General features: G+C 41.2%; 1 protein-coding gene across 1 annotated transcript in view; it reads right to left on the reverse strand.

The window, feature by feature from the left end:
• Positions 1-9,779: 9,779 nt before the first annotated feature.
• LOC146625084 (partitioning defective 3 homolog) overlaps positions 9,780-12,486 on the reverse strand; it is a 359,232-nt gene continuing 356,525 nt past the window's right edge. The window contains exon 24 of the mRNA XM_085362620.1: positions 9,780-10,298. Within this exon, the coding sequence (XP_085218746.1) occupies positions 9,869-10,298 (430 nt within the window). The 3' untranslated portion in view covers positions 9,780-9,868. The remainder of the gene's footprint in view (positions 10,299-12,486) is intronic.

Consider the following 12,486-nt stretch of genomic DNA (forward strand, 5'->3'; position numbering starts at 1 on the left):
AAGGCAGCAGGAGGGATGGAAACACTAATTATAAATGCTATTGCACAAGTAGATGCTCCGTAGAATAATTCACTTATTTGATGTTGAAAACACTGAAACAACCCGAATTTGGGAGGAGAGATTATTATCAAACCCGGCGACCACATATTTGCATATGTTGTGCTGCTTTGTTTACCAGAACACTTCAAACAATGCATTACCATTTCAAAGCCGGTCAAGTACGTGTAATTCCTTGTCCACGCATGAAAACAAGATGAAATTACATTTGTCGATTTTATTTATTCTCACATTTGTTTTCCCAGCTTAGCTCGGCGTTGAACTCCCGCTGACTCTCTCATGGCTTCCATAAAGCAATCTGGGGTAAACGGTGTTGCTGCATGAGAAGATGCCTCACGAAGGACAGATGCCTCAAAGACACTTTGTGAAGAATCAAAGGCTCCCCATGCTAGAAAAAGAAACTTGTGCCATTCCCAACACATGTCGCCAATCAAACAGCCTCACAGAACACCTTCTGTTTCCAATCCAGCTTTAAAAGCAAAGGGTCCTGAATGTTCTGTTCAGTGTGTGTGTGAGAGTGAGTGAGTGAAATATGGCAGGCCCATTACCTTCCACGGAGCCCATCAGGGAATAGCCCACAGTTACCCAGGAGCTCCTGACAGCCTGTCTGTCTCTTTGCAGCAAACCAACAGTGTGTCATACAAGCAGGAACAAACAGCAGCAGCAGTTTTACAGGCTAAAGTCACACCGGAGTGAGGCAGCTATCACGTGAGCAGTTCTGAGGCTTCAGAAGAGTCGCAGTTAAATAAAACATTAGTCTGTGTAATCAAGTCGGATCGTAAGCTAAGCCAAAGAGTGTTTCGAGTACTTTGCTGCAGGTTCCACGGTGACCTCAGATCCCACTACAGCGCAAATAAAAACCTTCAAGCAAAACATCAAGCTCAAGCTTTCGCAGGGTGCTGACTCACACGCAAGTGTAGACTTGTTATTTTTGATTGTTTCTCCTCTTTTGTGGGGAAGTCCTCTTCTCCCGTCGCCTGTAGGGCTGTAGCTGTTTACAGGCGGCGTGTCACGCTCAGTGGGTGGTATGGGATGGGAAAGGGCCTCAGGTTAAATTGGCAAAGAAAAAGGGGGAACTGTCAGGGGACTACTGTTGTCTGGTTGGGCCCTGTTTTGGCCCAGGGAGACCTAATGTTATGGAGTGCACAGGGATAATTGATAGTGTGTTGGTTAAGCTATGACCTTCCATTTGTTGATGAATATGTGCTGGCCAATGATCTTTTCTCTTGGGTGGGCTGTTAATCTGCAGAATTGCTGGTGTTAAAACTAAAATTAAAGACAGGGTACACAAAAAAATATAATAACTACTTAAAACCTCGTCTGAAAATCAAAAAACAACAAACAAACATAAAAAATTTATATAATAACTCTGAATTTATTCAAAATAAGGAATTACAATATTCAATATTCACACCATTACATCACAGAAGGTAAATAGACCTTCTGTGATGCTTGGGTTTTCTCTTACACTCCAATAGAAATTTAAGAAAAAAATTACTTAATTATTTCTTTTGAGTTAGCTGTAACTGTCCAAATTAACAGAGATGTATTAAACGTTTTGTATTTTACAAGATGAGGTCTACATAATTTACAGGCTTTGCTGTGGGTTCCGGAAAACAAACAAATTTAGCTTGTGTATATATATATATATATATATATATATATATATATATATATATATATATATATATATATTAGGGGTGCAACGATACACAAAATTCACGGTTCGGTTCGGTTCGATACTTTGGTGTCACGGTTCGATATTTTTTCGATACAAAAAAAATGTTCATGCCTTTTTAATTTGTCATTTATTAAAATTATAAATATATATTTTAACTCAAAAGTACAGTTTTTAAATTTAACCCTAACCCTTGTGCGTGTTTTTTATTTTGACAGTGAATGCGCACCTGCGGACCACTTATGTGCAGCCCTGGTTATATAGCTCGTCATATTGCAGCCACAGAAATTATTTTGTCCATGAAACCATAAAGCTGCACTTTCTTTTTGCCTTATAGTCTGATTTGTCATAACTTCTCCGTTTTGTGGTAAGCTTTTCTTTGGCTGTCACTTCTTCACCCTGACCTGTCTTATTTGGCTCAGCAGAACTAAAATATATATCCCGCTTCTTTTACACACGCACTCACATAAGCTCAGCGATTCTCTGCGCAATCAACCTCTCACATGTTTAAGCTTGCTGCGGGAGATTTCACTTGTCATGTTTGCATAGTAAGCTAACGATTAATAAGACGATGTCAGAGGAATTGGTGCACAAATTATCATCACTCACAGATCAGTGCTGTCGCTCTCTATACACAGTTCGCACGATTGCAAAGTGAAAGCAAAAAATCTGCGCTCGACAGTGCAGCCTAGGCGGAGTAGTCGAACGCAGATTCACTGAGTGCTCAACACAGACAGCATCGTCGGAAGGAAAGTTGATAAAATAAATTACAAATGTTGTATTGTTCGATACATATGCGTACCGAACCGAAAGCACTGTATCGAACGGTTCAATATCGATACGAATATCGTTGCACCCCTAATATATATATATATATATATATATATATTTTTTTTTTTTTTTTTTTTTTTTTAAAGCAAAAAAAAAAAAGCAAACTCATAACGGGCCAATTTTTTTATGATCAGTCAGTTGTTGTTGCATTTGTGATCATTTAATATCAACATCAGAAAACATTACATAAGAGGTATAAGGAACATTTCCTGTACTGAAGCAATTTTCTTGAAAAAAGAAAGAAAAAACAACTTTCTTTTTTCTTCTGGTGTATTAGTGTCATTTCTAGTTTATAATGCAATGATGTAGCATCAGTTTAATATTTTAAATTCACCTATCTGTACATATTCATATAACCCATTAAACTAAAACTATCTCAACACAAGCCAAGACAGGTTTCTCTGTCACAGAACCGTGGATCGAATTTGAAAAATAAGAAGTAATTCTGACATAATTGTTCTTAATACATGAGTTAATCCTCTAAAGTAGTCTGATGACTGTCTATTAAGAAAAGAAGGTCTTAAGTATTATTAAGATGTGTGAAAGATTGGCAGAAGGACAACCGCATCTTGTTTAAAGCCTTTCAGATCTATGTTAGGAGTTCAACAGCATCCGTGTTAGCTGCTTTTAAAATTCTACAAATTGAGCCTGCAGGCCTCAAAGATTCTCCACCAGTTTCACATAATATCTGGCAGCACAAAGTGCATGGATTCCGGTTGAGACCATAATTTCTCCCACCAAGCGGGAGGCAAGGCCTGTTCTGGTAAACACGATATCTGTTCTGTTTCTCTGTTCTTCATTTGGTCATCTTTTCAGTAAGCCTGCTCTTAGGTTGAGTCTTCCTCTGTCTCGGCCGCACACACACACACATACGAACAAACGTTAGCATTCCTCCCTCCTCTGCCTCCATTACAGATACAATCTGCTCATCAGAAACATGCAATCGCCAGATGTTGCCCAAACCTTTAGGGAAGAACCTCTTGGTAGGTGTGTGCATGTGTGCATTTGTGTCAACCCCCCACAACTGCTTTTTCTTGTGCATCTGCTGAGATTTATGGCCGTGAGTTTTCCTGCTACAGAGTGGACTTCCGCTTTTGAAATCCCAGCGGTGCAGCAGATCATGGCTCGAATGGAGAAGCAGGTTCTTCAACCCAAAACAGGTGACTCTGACTCCACTATCACCAGGCTGAAAAGACCCCTACCCTTCCAGTCGCTTGACACAAGCATTTTTATCTACTGGCAGTTCACACAAACCCCATCTGCTTCTCATATCAACATGCTCGCACTTGCCAGCACAGGGGTCTACTGGTCTGGCCTGCAGGGGTCACGAGGACAAAGTGGAGTAATGAAATCAAACTGGCCGAATGACAGCGTCTGCTGTTGATCATTGGAAATCGCTGAAGGTTTTCATTATGAAGTAATCTGATGGGGGAGATGCAAAAGGGGTGATATTAAAGTCTCAGCCGAGCTTTTTCAGCGTGAGTAATGATCAGGCAGACGAAAGCCAAGGACAGCTTTACTGTTCCCCCAGGCTTCAAAGTGTTAAGGGTGCAAGCTGATACAGCAAAGTAGGTTATATGCTGCGTTTTGTATCACACTGGGATGAAACGGATTGTCTTTTGATGGCTTTAGATTACCTTTATGGATGTGTCAACTGGATTTATGTCTGGAATGTTGTAGCGATGAAGTTTTTGTCTGCCATACTGTCCTCAAGTGCTTGCACACACACAGAAACATTTGATTGTTGGACAAAAATAGAGCACGTATATGATTTTTAGGAATATTTCTTCAGGCATCTTGAAGAACATCCAAAGCTCTTCTTTGGAGATTTCTACCTTTTGTTTCATTCTCAAAATTCTTCAAAATGATCGCACACTGCTTTAATAATGTTCATGTCCAGGCTCTGGGGAGGCCAATGCATGACCAATAGTTTTCCAATGCATGTTTTTTTAAAATCTGGGTATGCTTTTACTTCATTGGCAGTGTTTGGTATTATTGTCATGCTAAAAACAAAGCTTTTGCCAATCAGATGCTTTCCAGATGGTATTTCATGGTGAATCAAAATCTGTTGGTACTTTTCAGCGTTCATAATTCCATCAATTTTGACAAGATCCCCAACAGCACTGGCTGAAATACAGCTCTAAATCACGACAGAGCTTCCATTGTGTTTTACAGATGGCTTTAGACATGCACTTCTTTCATGGTCTTCTCTGCACATATTAAACCAAAAATCCAAAAGATGTCATAAGACTGTTGCCACTGAGTTTTAGACCAGGTCTTGTGTAATTTGCCTTTTCTCCCCGTTTCCCTTTCTTAAGAATGACTTCTTAACAACTCCCATTAAGACCATTTCTGATGCTGCTTAGGCTCATTTGTTCAGTAGATGGATCAACTGAATGAAGTCATCTCTCAGGTCCTGTTTCAGATCTTTCCTCATATTTAAAAATAATAAATTAATTAAAAACAAAAGAATGATGAATGAACAGATAATGTTCACCTGCTGTGGATACTTTTTAGTCCTGCCACTCCTTCACTTGTTGAGTTTCCTCAGATTTTTTAAAGTGTGCAGCTCAAACAAAACAGTCTGAAAATGGTCAAGTAAAAGGTCAGGACTGAAAATGAGTGAAAAAAACCTCATGTCTAAAGAAAAAGGCTCCTTGGACATGAAATATTTAAAAAATGAGATGTGGCTCAAGATTTAGGATAGCACTGTAAACACATCACTACTAAAAAAACTGAATATCAACAAAGTTAGACTTTACATTATCTTAAACTAGACTTTTAAAGCTGTACTCAGCTGTACTCAGATGTGAAGGAAATGTTTTAGACTGGCCACAAAAAAATGTTAAAGAAAAAAAAACTTGTCTTGTGATACTCTACAAAAGCATTGATATGTATTTCTATTAAAGCTCTTTGAATTTTGGGAAAGGTGAAAGCTGAAACAGAGCTGGAACATGACCAAATGCAGTCTCTTTCCTCCCCATTTGCTCTATTGACCCTCAATCAAAGGCAATATAAAAAGCAACGGACTGTGGCTCAGCAGGGATGTTCAGAGAAGAGTTACTTCAGAGGTGCTTTTAAATTTCCCCTCGAGGTATTATTCAGGGTTAAAGTCACCCTCTGTCCTCTCACAGGCTGGACAAATTTACTCCACTCACTCTTCACCTTAATTTTACTGCCGTATAGCGCCTTGGGAAGGCGCTATACGGAGTAGTGGATGTCTCTACCCCTGGTGCATGTGCTCTATACTATGTTTCCTCTCTGAGCAGACGGATTCTATCAAAAGCCTTTCCCTTCCTCAGGATGAGGCAGATTTGGCAGGAGTTCTGTAATGCAGGGCCAGAACCTGCACTTTCTAAAACCTTCCTTTTCCCCGGAGTTCAACATCATAAACTTAACTATTGTCTTTATCACCATCAGCGTCATCACAGGATGTTGTTAGAAGGAAAGCCGGCTCTAGGCTGGAGTGTAAAGAGATGAAAAACAAAGAGAATGTGCGAGTGTGGGGCTTTTTTTGTACCTTTGGATTTGTTGCCACTTTAACAAATGTGGGAACCACATTTTCAGCTAGCGCCAGTTTATAGCTGCAGTTAGACCATAAACGTTCCACTTGTTTCAGCAGTCAAAAAGTGATAAGAGCAACTGTTTAGAAAGTTCAGCCTTTACTCAGGTCTCTCTTGCCTTCATGTTGAAAGAGTGAGAAATGATATGGCAACCAGATGACGAGTAAAGTGAACGTTCCTAGTTCAAATGCATGTGCGTACCTCTGAAAGAGAACAGCCAATTTTACTTTCATAACCGATAATTATCATAAGTTCAACAATGTTTCATTTTGAATTCTTGAATCCTGAATACATATCCGGTATGGCAGCAGCAAGAATAAGTTATTCATTACTTCCCTTAGCTGGCGTTATCAAGGAGAGGAACAATTTGTGAATGTTAAAGCAAAGCAATCAAGGGAAATTACTGTTACAAGGACTGAAACTACCCTCAATTTATTCGCTGAAAAAATGGTTCATATCATATGTACAGAGAACAGCAGAAACATTTCTTAATGACACACTGTTGTATAAAGGAAAATTGCACAGTGCTTACATATTAATATTTTTTTTCTTTTTTTTCACTACCATAGTACCATGTTGTGGATAATAAAACACAATAAAGGAAGGCTGTAAAAACACAATGAAAATATGGCAATATCTTTCTCATTTATCCCAGGACTTTAAAAAAATCTCCCGAAATAATAGCTTTATGGGGGAAAAAAATATCCATATGTCACAGAGATGGAGAACAAACATTAATTACACAACACAAATAATAAATGTGCATTATGGGATATCATCTAATTTGCATAGGAGAGATGGGGAATAAAATCATTAGATATCACGGGCGCCTCTACAGTTCATGAGACATGAAACACGGACACGTTGGTTAAAACAGCTGCTGTGTCAAAGTTCCTTTACATAAACACATGCACGCCCATGCAAACACACACACACCACCACCAACAACAACAGCAACCACCACTTTCATCTACACAACCAGATCCAACAATTCTGCCCAGGCAAAAAAAAAAAAAAAAAAGATGCAAACTGACAGACAGAAGGAGGAGATAAATGTGGAGAATAAGAAGAAGAGACAGCAAAAGTGAGCGCCGCCTCGTCAGTAACCTCTCGTTTGTAGTGCGGACTCAGAGGAATAGTTGTGATTACTCCATTGACTGAATCATCTGCAAGGTCAGGCCTCCCATCTTCTCTCCCTCCTACTCCTCTGCTCTTCTCCCACTCGGCAGCAGAGTGGTTCATATGGCTGCCAAGACATATTCAGAGACATATTGGAGAATCTATTTACTGGCAGCATTCACAGACACTTAACCACATGGCCACCTACATACAAGCACGATGCAAAAATTGGTAGCAAAACAAGCTTACTCATGCTCTCCTTTCAATATCCTTGCATGTGTGAGGATACTTTTTTTTTTTGCTGCTTGTGAGGACCGTAATCGATAATCTCACCAGCGACTGTGAAACTGTAGCCTGGAGTTTTATCTTAATCCTAATTCTAGTCTTATGCTGTTATATTTTCAGCGTACTTAAGTAGGCCAGGGTGGAGAGATCTGCTGTATGTGCTGCCAGCGCACTGCAGTGTCCTCCGAGAGAACTCTGTACGGACCAGAAAGCAGCGTTATAGGAAGAACAAGGCCTCGGTGGTGGCCGCAGCTGTCCGTGTGTGTGTTCCCAAAGAAGTATAATCCCAGACTCGGCGCTTAACCCGGGGCTCAGGAAATAACAGAGGTTTAGCGAAGCAAATTCATTTGAATGATCACAAAGGGGACAAAAGAGAAAAGTGCAATTCATTCTGTGAGAACTCCAGTCAGTGTATTATATCGAATGCATTTTTTTTTAAGCAACAAAGCTTCGGTCTGCTGTCTGTGGTAGGCTGATTTGTCTATGGCTGGAACATGGAATTAGAGAGACCTGATTTGTCAAGCTAGCTTTTAACAGACTTCTTGGTCATGCAGATGTCTCGCTGGGTTTCTTATTACATGTGCCTGATCTCAGAGTTGAGAATCAAGGAGTTCGCTTGTTAGATACATCCTTGGTGTTCAAAATAAATCCATCCAAGCGTGACTGAAGTTGACACAAAGAAACCACCAGAGGTCTACATGTGTCATATGACAATGCTGGAGATCTGCTTGTTGAGCACATTCACCATGAAACAGCATATTGTAATACCACAACAGTTACAAAAGACCGTTGTGTAATGTAGCAAAGGAGAAGTCTGATCACCAGCCTGATCACATTTACACCTCAGTTTCAAGTTGAAAGCATAACCTGTTTTTTTTAGTGCATATAAACATATATCCAAGTCATTTTTCCGAACCTGATCTAAATCTAAACTGTAACTCAAATGTAATCTGCACTTTTCTCCTTAAGAAAAAAAAATTGGCCTCACATAGCAAATCAGGTCCTCAACTCCAGAAGAGTGAATTCTTGTTTGGAAATAATGGAAATAATCATGAAGGTAAACAAAATCAGCTCCATTGTATCTGCCCCATGGATATGCAGCACTACACCAAGGCCACCCACAGCAGAGCTGATGCAGTTTCCCATGTAACTGCCCTGATGAAATATTCAGCGAAGAACAGCTCAGACACCTAAAGGCCAGCAGGCTTCGGTTACGGCCAAATCACTCCAGGCGAGGCCAGGGGCCAAGCGGCACGCCGCCAAGGTTGCCATTTTTTATCTCCTCACCGTACGTGAGAACAAACACAAACGAAGGTGTGCATTTATTTTTAATGACGTACATTAATTAATAACCCAGACCTGACCCCATTTGTACTGCTGGATTCCCTGAGTGGGTGGAGCGGAGCAGAAATAAAGAAGATCTAAAGCCGTTTTCCTCCACTGAGAGTGCTGTATATTGATGGCGACAATGTGAGAGAGGGGGGAGGGGGGACTGATAAAGCAGCCAGCAGAAGGGAAGAGAGAATTTAGGATTATCATACTGAATACAAGAGGGGGTTGGAAAGAGGATACAGACTTTGAGTAAGTCCTGTATCTGAAACCAAAAGGGACATTTCCCTGAAGTGAGGGGGATGGGTGCTCATGCCCAAAACCCAAGCTCTGACTCCACAGTTCACACAAGCTTTTTAACCTCCACACTCTCCCACTACATGTCAGCTCCTGCCAGCACTCTGTCACCTTCTCTCTCTCAAATACACACACACACACACACACACACACACACACACACACACACACACACACACACACACAGTTAAAGTCGCCATGAACATCAAAAATAAGCCTCATTCACACAAGCGTGGTATCGACTGAGGTCTAGCAGATGCGTGGTAGAAAAAGCATGTCTGGACTGAGACTTGCCCATTAGGTTACGACTGTTTAGGTGCAGCGCTGCTGAGATCCCCTCAAACAGTGCTCTGTTGTGATGGCAGCTTTTTCCGGGTGTGTTAGATGGGTCAAAACAGCAGATCACGAGTCAAAAACACCAAACAATCAAATGACTTTAAAGGCACTTAAAGGATAAACATACAAGGTATGAATGATCACAATGCTGGACTATAAAACAGCTTAAAAAGGATCACGGTTCTTAATTAAAAAAAAATCTTTCTTTAAATATAAACATTTTTTACAGCAGTCCTATAAAAATCTTTATATTTCATATTTTTATTTTAAAAAAATCCCACAAATCTTGTTTTTGTTTTTTTTTCCCTGTAAATGCTTGTTAGGATCAGTCCTCATCTCCTTAAAGACATCCATATTCTTCCTTTTCACCCTCTCAGGAATAAAACAGCCTTCCCTTCACTGAACTCTGATGCCTGCTGAGCTTGGCGATTTGGGACGGTGATGGGGGCACGTCCTGTCTGTAGGGCCCCTTGGGTTTTGAGAGGGCCCGAGCTATGGCAGAGCCAGTGGCTTGAGTGCTGTCTCTGTTCTGGTCAAAGGTGATGCCGCTGGGGGTTTCCTGTGCAGGAGGCGGCCTGGTTTTGCTGGCCTCCTGCTCTCGACGCCTTTCCTCCTGCCTCAGCAACTCCTGGGTCTCGAGGAAGACGCGGGCGTTAATACTGGGTGTTCCCAGGTAGCCGTTACGTGACCCCTGGCCCCCGGAGTAGCGAGGATTTTCCTTGGATGGCTGAAATCCCTCTGCTGGCACGTACATCTTATCCCACGAGTCCTGGGACGCCGCACTGTTGTTCTTGCGAGGTTGCCTAAACACACAGAAACAGGTAGGAGGGTCAATTGCACTGTTTTCTCAGTCACCTTAAGCAGCAATTAAATCTAAAGCGAACAGAGGTGGATTTTATTTGATTCTGTTTAAAAAAAAAGCCCCCTGGGTCAGCAGTATTCAAGGGGAATTCAAAAGGAACTGCACTTCAGCGGAGAACGGGATCATTTTCACATTTGTGTGAGAGCTAAAAGCAGGACGTGGCATTCACTTAAAATACTGAAAGCAACATCAATGGTGCAGAGGGGTCTGTTTTAGGCTCCTGCGTGATTAGACTGAATCCAGTAACATAAAAGAAAAAAGAAACGAGACATGAAAGAGGCAGGAAATAAATATCGGAAGCATGAAACGCGTGCAGGACTATTATTTCCACATTGTAAACAAACATAAATGTTAAAACCTCGCTGAGAAAATGCCGGCTTTCATCCATTTAACTTGGTATTGGGGATGCAGATGGGTGCACTTACAGACCAGACAGAATAATGGTAGGCCTCAGAGAGTTATCTGGCTTCTACTCATCTTCGACTTGCCTGTCAGCCCATGCACTGACAGGCCGGCCAAAGATTTATGGACGTATCTTTTGTTAGAAACAAAATTTAAACAAAAGAGCTATCATCCATGCATGCTTCCCACCACACGTGCTCCCCTTTCACCTGGACAGCTGTCATTGAAATCTGCAGGGTCTTTAGCTATTAGAATCCATTAGAGCAGACGTGGGATGGAATATCTGTGACAGTGTCTTTTGCATCAGGGGTGCTAAGAGAGATCCCATTCACACCTCACTGACCCATTGTGTGCTTAAAAGGCTTTTGAGTACAAGGCACAAGACTGCAGAGGGAGACAGGGGCCCGGTATGCTTTTAGGCCAGAACACCTGCATTCCAGGGAGGCTGTGAGGAACAGGCAGAAGACACAACTGTGTGGTTTTACAATTGAGGGAAGTGGGACTCATTTCTCAATTTGTACAAACTGAAAAAACAAAACAAAACCCAACAACCATGGTTTTTAATTGCACAATCAACTAGATGAAACTGATGAATTTTACTCCATTCAAAAATATGCCCATTTAAAGTTTTGATGGAAGTGGTGACACATGTCCAGCCAAGTCAGTCCAGCATTTGGTAAGAAAGCACTTTTGAATATAAGCATGGTAAATATATATAGGCAGATATATTGGCAGTGGAATATGTACGATGGCCCTGAGTGTTCAAACGCAATGCAACTGAGGCTATGTCCACACTAGCCCGGATAGATTTGAAAACGGTGTCCAGGCATCTTTCTTGGCCTTAAGACAACAATTCTGATGGCTAAAAATCCAAACGGGACACCAAAAAAAAAAAAAATAAAATAAAAATAAAAATATATGTATATATATATATATATATATATATATATATATATACACAGATGTTCCTGTACACTATGCCGGCCACTTGGTTATGGCGTTCCATGTATGCCAAGTGGCCGGCATAGTGTACAGGAACATCTGTGTATATATATATATATATATATATATATATATATATATATATATATATATATATATATACACTCAACAAAAATATAAACGCAACACCTTTGTTACTGCTCCCATTCCCCATGGGATGGACGTAGAGACCTAAAATTCATTCCAGATACACAATATAACCATCCCTCCCAAACAGTGGTCACAAATCAGTCCAAATGTGTGGTAGTGGGCACATCTGCTATATTGAGATAATCCATCCCACCTCACAGGTGTGCCACATCAGGATGCTGATCTGACACCATCAGTAGTGCACAGGTGTACCTCAGACTGCCCACAACAAAAGGCCACCCTGGAATGTGCAGTTTTTTGCGCTATTGGGGGTCTGGGGACCCAGAACTGGTCAGTATCTGGTGTGACCACCATTTGCCTCATGCAGTGCAACACATCGTCGCATGGAGTCTATCAGATTGTCAATTGTGGCCTGTGGAATGTTGGTCCACTCCACTTCAATGGCTGTGCGAGGTTGTTGGATATTCGTGGGAACTGGTACACGCTGTCGTATACGCTGGTCAAGCACATCCCGAACATGCTCAATGGGTGACATATCCGGTGAGTATGCTGGCCATGCAAGAACTGGGACATTCTCAGCTGCCATCTGCCCTGAACAATGTGAACCATGATTCATCCGTGAAGCGCACACCTCT

The sequence above is a fragment of the Diplotaxodon limnothrissa genome, linkage group LG9, assembly GCF_057381915.1.
Source record: "Diplotaxodon limnothrissa isolate DT_005_m linkage group LG9, D_limnothrissa_male_GT1.1, whole genome shotgun sequence".
In the NCBI taxonomy this organism is placed as follows: Eukaryota; Metazoa; Chordata; class Actinopteri; order Cichliformes; family Cichlidae; genus Diplotaxodon; species Diplotaxodon limnothrissa.